General features: G+C 37.7%; 1 protein-coding gene across 1 annotated transcript; it reads right to left on the bottom strand.

The window, feature by feature from the left end:
* Nucleotides 1-1,990: 1,990 nt before the first annotated feature.
* wfikkn2b (WAP, follistatin/kazal, immunoglobulin, kunitz and netrin domain containing 2b) lies at nt 1,991-10,787 on the bottom strand. The gene is made up of 2 exons (XM_056469826.1): nt 10,397-10,787; nt 1,991-7,876 (listed from the first exon to the last, which is right to left on the bottom strand). The coding sequence occupies exons 1-2, from the start codon at nt 10,595-10,597 to the stop codon at nt 6,386-6,388; spliced, it is 1,692 nt and encodes a 563-aa protein (XP_056325801.1). The 5' UTR covers nt 10,598-10,787; the 3' UTR covers nt 1,991-6,385.
* Between the last annotated feature and the right edge of the window lie 312 nt (nt 10,788-11,099).

The following is an 11,099-nucleotide window of genomic DNA, read 5'->3' as shown; positions in this document are numbered from 1 at the left end:
GCCTGGAGACTCACTCTGAACGAATCATTTGAATTAGTGAGCTGTTAACTGGAGACTCACTCTGAATGAATCATTTGAATCAGTGAGTTGTTAATTGGAGACTCACTCTGAGTGAATAATTTGAATCAGTGAGTTGTAATCAAACTCACTCAGAATGAATCATTTGAATCAATGAGTTCTTAACTGGAGAAAGTTGAACTCTGGAAACTGAATCTGAACAAATCATCTGAATCTGTGAGTTGTCATCTGGAAACTCACTCTGAACGAATCATTTGAATCAGTGAGTTGTTAACTGGAGACTCACTCTGAGTGAATCATTTGAATCAGAGAGTTGTAATCAAACTCACTTAGAATAAATCATTTGAATCAGTGAGTTGTTAACTGGAGACTCACTCTGAGTGAATCATTTGAATCAGTGAGTTGTTAACTGGAGACTCACTCTGAGTGAATCATTTGAATCAGTGAGTTGCAAATCAAACTCACTCAGAATAAATCATTTGAATCAATGAGTTCTTAACTGGAGAAAGTTGAAAACTGGAAACTGAATCTGAACAAATCATCTGAATCTGTGAGTTGTCATCTGGAGACTCACTCTGAACGAATCATTTGAATCAGTGAGTTGTTAACTGGAGACTCACTCTGAGTGAATCATTTGAATCAGAGAGTTGTAATCAAACTCACTTAGAATAAATCATTTGAATCAGTGAGTTGTTAACTGGAGACTCACTCTGAGTGAATCATTTGAATCAGTGAGTTGTTAACTGGAGACTCACTCTGAGTGAATCATTTAAATCAGTGAGTTGCAAATCAAACTCACTCAGAATAAATCATTTGAATCAATGAGTTCTTAACTGGAGAAAGTGGAAACTGAATCTGAACAAATCATCTGAATCTGTGAGTTGTTAACTGGAGACTCACTCTGAGTGAATTATTTGAATCAGTGAGTTGTAATCAAACTCACTCAGAATGAATCAGTGAGTTGTTAACTGGAGACTCACTCTGAGTGAATCATTTGAATCAGTGAGTTGTTAACTGGAGACTCACTCTGAGTGAATCATTTGAATCAGTGAGTTGTTAACTGGAGACTCACTCTGAGTGAATCATTTGAATCAGTGAGTTGTAAATCAAACTCACTCAGAATAAATCATTTGAATCAATGAGTTGTTAACTGGAGAAAGCTGAAAACTGAATCTGAACACATCATCTGAATCTGTGAGTTGTCATCTGGAGACTCACTCTGAACAAATCATTTGAATCAGTGAGTTGTTAACTGGAGACTTACTCTGAGTGAATTATTTGAATCAGTGAGTTGTAATCAAACTCACTCAGAATGAATCAGTGAGTTGTTAACTGGAGAAAGTTGAAAACTGGAAACTGAATCTGAACAAATCATCTGAATCTGTGAGTTGTTAACTGGAGACTCACTCTGAACAAATCATTTGAATCAGTGAGTTGTTAACTGGAGACTCACTCTGAGTGAATTATTTGAATCAGTGAGTTGTTAACTGGAGACTCACTCTAAACAAATCATTTGAATCAGTGAGTTGTTAACTGGAGACTCACTCTGAGTGAATTATTTGAATCAGTGAGTTGTTAACTGGAGACTCACTCTGAGTGAATCATTTGAATCAGTGAGTTGTTAACTGGAGACTCACTCTGAGTGAATCATTTGAATCAGTGAGTTGTTAACTGGAGACTTACTCTGAGTGAATCATTTGAATCAGTGAGTTGTAAATCAAACTCACTCAGAATAAATCATTTGAATCAATGAGTTGTTAACTGGAGAAAGCTGAAAACTGGAAACTGAATCTGAACAAATCATCTGAATCTGTGAGTTGTCATCAGGAGACTCACTCTGAATGAATCATTTGAATCAGTGATTTGTTACCTGGAGACTCACTCTGAACGAATCATTTGAATCTGTAAGTTGTTAACTAGAGACTCTAGCTGTTGTTGTGCACTTGGAAAAGCAATAACAACATTAGACATCTAAGTTCAAAAGTTTATTTTTGTGTCAATCCACAAAGCAAATCCTGACAGACACACTGAACTATAAAGATAATAAAATGACAACAGTAAAAACAGGCGAGTGCTTGTAAGAAACGACAGCGTTTGGGGCTGGTCACACTGATGCTTCATCAGTTATCTTAATAAATAGCTTAACATTAAATGCAGTCTGTGCTGAATCATGTACACTCAGTTCTATACACAAGTGAGGCTTTATTGTCCATTTCCTATTCAATACTATACAACTTATCTAAGTGCTTCAAGCAGATCTAACGATATAATACAACACAAACAAATATTCCTGAAAGTTTGACCAAGCAAATATAGAATAAAAGGTAATGCTTTACAACACAGGAGCACTAATATGCATTAAATAATGCTTAAATAATACACAGATAATTATGAGATATAGTGTTAGTCGTGAATTAAGAATTAAACCTTTTATTAATGATTAATGCATCAAAATGAACAGAGTCAGAGACTAAGCAATAAATTCTTAATACGTAAATGTGTTTTAATGTATTAAATCCCTAATAATCAATAGTATGTAAATGTAAGACAGATATAAACATATAACAGAGATATAGCATGTTTTTAAAACACTATGTACATGAAATAAGAGAAAATAATTGTACATATTAATTGTGGGTGAACTATCCCTATAAGCATGGTTTAATGCAACATAGGCTCATTCTGAAAACGTAGTCCTGTACACGTTTCTGGAGACCGCAAATTATTTAGCCAGAGCAATGTATGGCTGCATTTTTTTAACGAACGCTAGGGGCAGGGTATGGCGCTGTTCCTTTTCGTGCTTCCCAGCTGACCGCTTACCTCCGTATGAACAGCTTTCCCACTGTAACCAGTTTGTCCCGCTATCTCGTCATGTGCGTCGGTGGACTTAAGACACAGAGACCACGACGACGGGGTTCGAGTCTGGTGAAGAACAGTTCCAGAAAGCAGGCAAGACAAAAAAAAATCCAAAAAATAAAATAAACAAGTAAATAACGTGGTAAAATCTGAAAACGTGGTAAAAATCAGACGAGGGCTTTTCTTTTTCTGGACTGCTTTTGAAAATTGTCGGTTGGGTTTAAGGAAGTGGGTGGGGCAATCAATACAATTGGTTGGGTTTAGGGAAGGAGGAGGGTGGGTGAGTCGATTGGTCGGTCATTCCGTCAGTCAAACAGTCAGCCTACAGCGGCCTCTGGTGGATCTACGCAAGAACAGCAGGCACGAATGGCACTTGTGAGAGAAATTTGAGATCTGAACAAGCGTACACAGCGGCCTCTGGTGGATTCGTGTAAACAAAAACTGCAAAATAACGTTGCTCCTAGGACGTATTTCGCGGTCTCAAGAAATGTATATAGAGGTACGTTTTCAGAATGAGCCTGGGTTGGTTTAATGCGTACAGTATTAGTGCATTGTAAAGTGTCACAAAAACGTTAATTTTATATATATATATATATATATATATATATAAATCAGTTCTGAATTGTAGTTTGCTCTGTTTGTGCGCCGCCTGTCATAACAAATTGAATTTTCGTCTCTCATAGTAAGAAAATCTCTGTCCTGATGTTTGCTCTGATTAATGCATCATTTGTCCACTGCAAAAGGCTTATTTCTAGTCCAAATATCGAAACATTCCTAAATCAAGAAGCATTTTGTAGACAAGCAAAAAAAAAGGCCAAATTTAAGTGAGTTTTTCCCTAAAACAAGCAAAATAATCTGCCAGCGTGGGCGTAAAATAATCCTGTTTTCCCTTTGAAATATCATAATTTCACTCCCCCCATTGGCAGATTATTTTGCTTGTTCACATTTTGACTCATTATTTCTGAAAACAAGACTATATTTGTTGCTTGTCTATTAAATGCTTCTTAATTTAAGAATATTTGGACTAGAAACAAGTAAGAAAAGCATTTTTTTTACTCAAACAGCAACTCTTATGTAAATCTTGCACGCTGATATGAGCATTTCTCCATCAAGCTGTAGACAAACGTCTAACCGTGTCAAAGCAGAGCACAAAATTAGACTTTGTGTCTTGTTTTTAGTCCAAATATCTCAAAACTCATAAATCAAGAAGCATTTTCTAGACAAGCAAAACATATTGCCTTGTTTTATAAAATAAAATGCCAAAATTAAGTGAGTTTTTCCTAAAAACAAGCAAAATAATCTGCCAATGGGGTAGGCATAATAAATAATTTTTTCCTTTTGGCACAAGATTATTTTGCTTACTCCATTAGAACATTATTTAACTTGTTTAAAGCGCAGCTATGATGAAAATCAACTTTTCTGAGCTGTTTGGACACAACTGTGTGTAGAATAGTGTGTCCACAGTCATACTGGACTGATGGAAACCCAACAAGTCTGCTTTTTAAACTTCCTGACGTTAAAATAGGACGTGCTCACACTGGGTCCAGTTGCCTCGAACTGTGCCGAAGCGGGATTCTCCACTCATACTGCCGTTTGCCTTGAGCACGCTTACGTTATCGATGATGCGACTGTTCAGTTTAACAGGAAGAGAAGTGCAGTGAAGATTGCTTTAGTTATATCGTGTTAGTTGTTTGGGATGCAGTGACACACAGTCAAATATTTCCCAGAACAGATCCAGCACTTCTAACGCTCATCCAAATTCCTCATGCTGCATTTTTTTGGAGGTTTGCTGAAGGTGGAGCTGTCATGAAGAGAAGCTCATGGTCATTGAACAGTAAGAATGATTATTATCTTAATGAAACCGCCCCTTAAAATTGACGTCACGTATTCAGTTTCGGGCTCAGGCACGCTTTAGACACACTACAAGCGTACTGCACCAAACCTCGACCGAACCGTGCTCTGACACACCTCTTCCAACCAGGCCAGGGCCAGCCAATTGAACCGCGCATGGGCCCGACTTGTCAAACAAACCAGGAAACGCGCCTAGGCACAATTCGGATAGCATAGTGTGAGTGCACCCTAAATTCCAGTGATTTTGAGGCCCACCGCAACGTGACATAGGAGTTTTTCCCTGCCCACCGAATTGATTGACTGGTGCCATGTTACTATAATAACATGCATATATATGTCCACAGAACATTACTAATGAGGAAATGAATGTGAGAATGTGCTTTGGTCCACGCCAACCTCAAATCTGGCGTACGTGCATTTCTTGAGTGTGTTTGTTTTATTTCCATCGGCGACTCCTAGAGGCAATTGTGTTCAATTGCACAATACAAAGTATCTTTGAGCCATGCAATGGCAGCTGTATGGGACGGGATCATCCACATGTCTAGCAGGTATATAAGGTTTCCATACCATTCAGTTGACCAGCCAAACATTAAAGCGCAATTTGCAGCGATCGCCGGTTTTCCCAGTGTAATCAGAGTGATCGACTGCACGCACATTGCAATGAAGGCGGCTTGTTCAGGTTCACTGAAGCAGTACTAAAATGTATATTTAAGGGTATAATGGGTACAAACTTATAATGCACATGATTTGGATATAACACCTCTCCAGTCCAGTTCAGTTCTATGAATCTGAGTCTTCCATAATACACACACTTATTAATGATCCCTACTTGTCTTCCTCGTGATGAAGAGTAGGCAAAATCTGATATGTAGTGGCGGGGGGGAAAAGGAGACGCTGGATTCGAACCGGGTTCATGATCGATCGTGTCAAAACATGTTGCCATGCGCTTTATGAGCTACGCCACTGTTCTCCTCTTAACCTGCACCTTTACATGGGACCATTTCTTTTTTAATTCACTCACAGTGGGCTGTTCAGACCCCACAGTGTTAACCGCGTCAGCTAAACTCTCCCACTTTATTGTTTTTCTTTTGTTATTAATTCTGGAGGGCAAACTAGCAAATAACACCGTTTTCTCCGGTCTACCTCCGATAGGAGCACCTCCAATTCACATTCTGTCAAGTTTCTCTTCTTGATTTTGCCATTGCTTTTTCATTTGGTTTCGCCAAAGTGGAGTCATTACCTTATTTATAAGGGGGAGGGGTTTTGCGCTCGTGCACGTGCGCTCAGTTTCACGTTAATTCGGATGTACAAAGAGAATATGCGTGGGATTCAGCGTGCGCAGTGTTTCATACATCTGATTTTTTTTACTGCGCACATTTACAGCTTTGTCCGTACGCAACGTTTTAGCATGAATTCAACGCAAGTCTTCGTACATGAGGCCCCTGGCGTGTATTTTGAGCTGAAACTTTACAGACACATTCTGGAGACACCGAAAGCTTGTGTTACATCTTGTAAAAGGGGTCAAATAGGAGCCATTTAAAGTAAATAAATCTTTTTTAGACCTTTTTCAGATGATTTGCTTGTTCAAAAATGCTTCTTGGACTAGACAAACAAGACAAACGCATGTTTTGCAGTGTAAAAGAGCGATTTCTGAGAAGATTCACGACTGCACGAACTCTTTGAGAATGTCACAGGTGTTTTTACTGACCACCTCTCGAAGTTTTTGCACACGGCGAACACTAGAGACGATGACGAAGCTATCGGGCTGCAATACGGCCATCCCGTTGTGGACGTCCCCCATAAAAACGATCTGCTCGTCAGACGTGGTCACGTTGGGACACGGACAGCTCCAGTCCATGTTCTGCAGAGTCACCTCCAGCAGCTCACTCCCGAAAAACTTCAATCCCATTTTCTCATCCTTCAGTATCTCCTCCACCATGATCAGCGCACGCCCTGAATCCTGATCCTCGGTCAGATCTACCATTCGCCCCAAAAGCACAAAATCACTCCTGCAGAAGCTGCTCACCATCTTGTGGCGAGGTTTGCACGCTTTGCATTGATGGTTCTTGGGATACGGGCATGCATCTTCGCAGGACCGTTTGGATTTGAAGTTGTTTTCGTTGGCTTTGCATCCGCCGTAGATGAAAGGCATGCACTGGTGTAGAGTGCTGCTGTACGCCCAGCGAAGCTCATACGCTTTGCATGGACCCTTAAGAATCGGAAGCATGCAAGAGGCTGAGATATCATGCAGACACGAAGACATGCACGTTTCATAATCGTCAAAGTGATTCTGGTTTTTGCTGCAGTTTCTGTAGGTGAACGTGTTGCAGCTGTTTCTCTGCGGGTCGAAAAACCAACTCAGCTTTTCTTCACCACAATCATCGGAGTCAGGAGCCTTAAAGCATTCGTCAACAGGAACAACGGAGGCGTTTACTTTAACCACAGCTTCTGGCTTTGAAACAGAGAGTGGGAAGTTTGCTTGAACGGATCCTCCGGCGTTGGTAGCCGTGCACGTGTAAATACCTGAATCCTGAATCTGTGCGTTGTAAATAACAAGCTGACCGATGTTAGTGACCACCATATTTCCGTACACATGATTGGGTTTCATATGCACGCTCTCCGACTGTTTCTGCCAGGTTATCTCAGGAACGGGATGTCCTACGACATCACAGAGAAAGCTAACGGTGTCTCCGATGAATGGAGATTGCTGTGTTGGACTGCTGAGGATTACTGGAGCCTGCATTTGTATAGGAGTGGTGATCTGTAATGCGGTTGTTGGTAATGCTGTGGTTCCTGAGGGAAGCGGACTAGTGTTTGGCCAGCTGAGATGGAACCGGCAGGACACCACAGATAATGAGATGCCTTTAGAACATGCTTCTGCATCCATGTAGCACTTGTTATAGTAAGTCATGCCGTCGGATGCGCAGGTGAACTGCGGCTCTCTCTCGCAGCGGTCGCGGCACTTGCAGACCGGCTGGCCGTCCCGGATGTCACACACCGAGCCCTGCTGAGTGCACATGAACTGGTCACAGGACGCCTCCATTGGCATTCCCATGGGCCCTTTCTTGCCTGTAGTGTCTATATAGCGCGCCGCCACACAGCTGCGGTTGCCGCACACATTGGCGCAGCACTTCTCAAGCAGTTCACATTCCTGGAGAAATATAAGCAAAGAGCCAATGCATGATGTTACAGCTGCATTTGCTGGATATGTATATGAAGTTGAAATGCATGCATGCAACGTGATGTAGCACTGTTTGAATGACATATTTGAGGATGACAAAATATGTATTTTTAAAAATGATTTGCATTCCTGGAGAAATACAAGCACAGTCAGTAAATGCATGATGTTACAGCTGGATCTGCATGAAGCTGAAATGCATGAACGCAATGTGTGATGTAGGAAAGTGTAAGGGTGGATGCATGTGTCTTATGATGCATGGGAAACAATATTTGGTAGTAGCCAGTGTTAAAATGGCTAGTTTTTATTTTATGGCAAAAATCATTACAATATTTTGTAGTGATCATGTTCTATTGAGATATTTGGTAAATTTCTGATTGCATTTATTTCAAAACTAGTGATGTGCATTGCTAAGGACTTGATTAGTTTAACTTTAAACATGACTTTCTCTAATAAATGTATTTATTTAGTATTTATTTGTACAATCCTAACAAACCAGACATCAATGGAAAGTTTATTTATTCAGCTTTCAGGAGATTTAATAAAAAAAATCTCAATTTCAGTTTTGTTAGTCCAGGGTCAAAATGTATGAGTAATAACATTATATACAGTTGAAGTCAGAATTATTAGCCCTCCTTTTAATTTTTCTTCCTTTTAAAATATTTCCCAAATAATGTTAAACAGAGCAAGGAAATTTTCACAGTATGTCTGATAATGTTTATTTCTTCTGGAGAAAGTCTTATGTGTTTTATTTCAGCTAGAATAAAAGCAGTTTTTATTTTTCTATAAACAGTTTTGGGACAATATTATTAGCCTCTTTAAGCTATTTTTTTTCTTCTTCGATAGTCTACAGAACAAACCACTGTTATACAATAATGATAATTAATAAACAGGGGGGCTAATAGTTCAGGGGGGCAAAAAATTCTGACTTCAACTGTAAGTAATTTGCATTTCTCACACACATGCACACACGAATATTTGCATGCATAAACATCCATTCAATGAGAAAATGGTTGTAACAAATATTTTACAAATTTTAACCGTATTTTCAAATAAATGAATCTAGCCTTGGTGAGTGAAAAGCTTATTTTAAAACATTAACAAAAAAATCTTACTGATGTTGTATATATTGCACACTTCTATACATTTATATAGACACACATGCATTATATATATATATATATATATATATATATATATATATATATATATTCATATAGACACATGCTTCATATATATATATATATTCATATAGACACATGCTTCATATATATATATATATTCATATAGACACATGCTTCATATATATATATATATTCATATAGACACATGCTTCATATATATATATATATATATATATATATATATATATATATATATATATATATATATATATATATATATATGATGCATGTGTCTATATATATATATATATATATATATATATATATATATATATATATATATATATATATATATATATATATATATATATATATATATATATATATATATATATATATATATATATATATGTATATATATATATATAATGCATGTGTGTCTATATGAATATATATATATATATAATGCATGTGTGTCTATATGAATATATATATATAATGCATGTGTGTCTATATGAATATATATATATATATGATGCATGCGTCTATATATAGAAGTTTGCAATATATATATGATGCATGTGTGTCTATATATCGTTGCCTTGTACTTGTACATGTGTAATGACAATAAAGTTGAATCTAATCTAATCTAATATACATATATTGCCTACTACTATATATTTATATAGACACACATGCAGCATATACAGCTAAAGTCAGAATTATTAGCACCCCCCCCCCCCCCTTGAATTTTATTTTATTTTTTTTTAAAATATTTCTCAAATGATGTTTAACAGAGCATGAAAATGTTCACAGTATTTCTGATAATATTTTTTCTTCTGGAGAAAGTCTTATTTGTTTTATTTCGGCTAGAATAAAAGCAGTTTTAAATTAAAAAAAAAAACATTTTAAGGTCAATATTATTAGCCCCTTTAAGCTATATTTATTTTCGATAGTCTACAGAACAAACCATCATTATACAATAACTTGCCTAATTACCCTAACCTGCCTAGTTACCCTAATTAACCTGGTTAAGCCTTTAAATGTCAGTTTAAGCTGTAGAAGTGTCTTGAAAAGATCTAGTCAAATATTATTTACTGTCATCATGACAAAGAGAAAATAAATCAGTGATTAGAGATGAGTTATTAAAACTATTATGATTAGAGATGTGTTGAAGAAATCTGCTCTCTGTTAAACAGAAATTAGGGAAAAAATAAACAGGGGGGCTAATAATTCTGATTTCAACCGTGTGTATATATATATTGCATACTACTATATAATTATATAGACAAGCATGCAAAACATATTACAGTCAAAAAAATAACTTTTTTTCAATGCAATAAATAAATAACTAAATTAAATTGCTAACCTGGTCAGTTTGGCATTCCCGTTTGCAGGTGCTCATTGCATCAACCCACAGGTTTGGGTTCATGTCGTTTGGACAGATCCCTCCGTGGGAATACGCAGCTCCTTGCAAAGTCATGCCTCTCACACTTTGCCGGTGCACAATCAGCAGCAAAAAGTGTCCCAAGACGAACCAGATCCAGTGAGGAAACAGCATCCACCACATGTTGCAGAGCAGAAATGAGGAATTCTTTTCAGAAGCTACTAACCTAATTTTATTAAATCAGCTGAGCCACAATTGAGCTTCCAAGCAGCACCAAAAAAAGAGACACTTGATCTGGAAAGTGAGTTTAGTGTGTCTGCTGTCTGATAGTTTCTGGAGAAACACAGGCGATCGCCCAGACCACAGAACTCGCCCTCACGCGCAGATGACAGTAATGAATTACTCTGCAGATCTACAGAGGATTAAAAACATCTGGTTGAGCGTGGGGTTGGTACTGGGACACCTGCCTCTCTCTCTTTCTTTCTCTGCTTTAACCCTTTATCCAGAGGTGCACAAGTCCCAGAATGAAAAACATTTACTGTAAAATTACTAGCAATGTTGGTTGCCAGTAAGACTGAACTTACAAGCACACTAAATAAATAACTCCAATAGTGCTGTAGTAACACTGTCTCTATTGTTAATGTGCTACAGAAAAAAAAAGATGTTTTAATTTCAGCAGGATAGC

The sequence above is a fragment of the Danio aesculapii genome, chromosome 12 (assembly GCF_903798145.1).
Source record: "Danio aesculapii chromosome 12, fDanAes4.1, whole genome shotgun sequence".
Taxonomy (NCBI): Eukaryota; Metazoa; Chordata; class Actinopteri; order Cypriniformes; family Danionidae; genus Danio; species Danio aesculapii.
Note: the sequence above shows the minus strand (reverse complement) of the source record. Positions and strands in the feature narration are given on the sequence as shown.

What these genes read in the sequence shown, in the direction of transcription:
- wfikkn2b (XM_056469826.1), bottom strand. Translation starts at nt 10,597, where the DNA reads ATGTGGTGGATGCTGTTTCCTCACTGGATCTGGTTCGTCTTGGGACAC. An exon ending in GGGAATGCCAAACTGACCAG is followed by an intron (nt 7,877 to 10,396) that starts GTTAGCAATTTA and finishes ATATTTCTCCAG; the next exon opens with GAATGTGAACTGCTTGAGAA.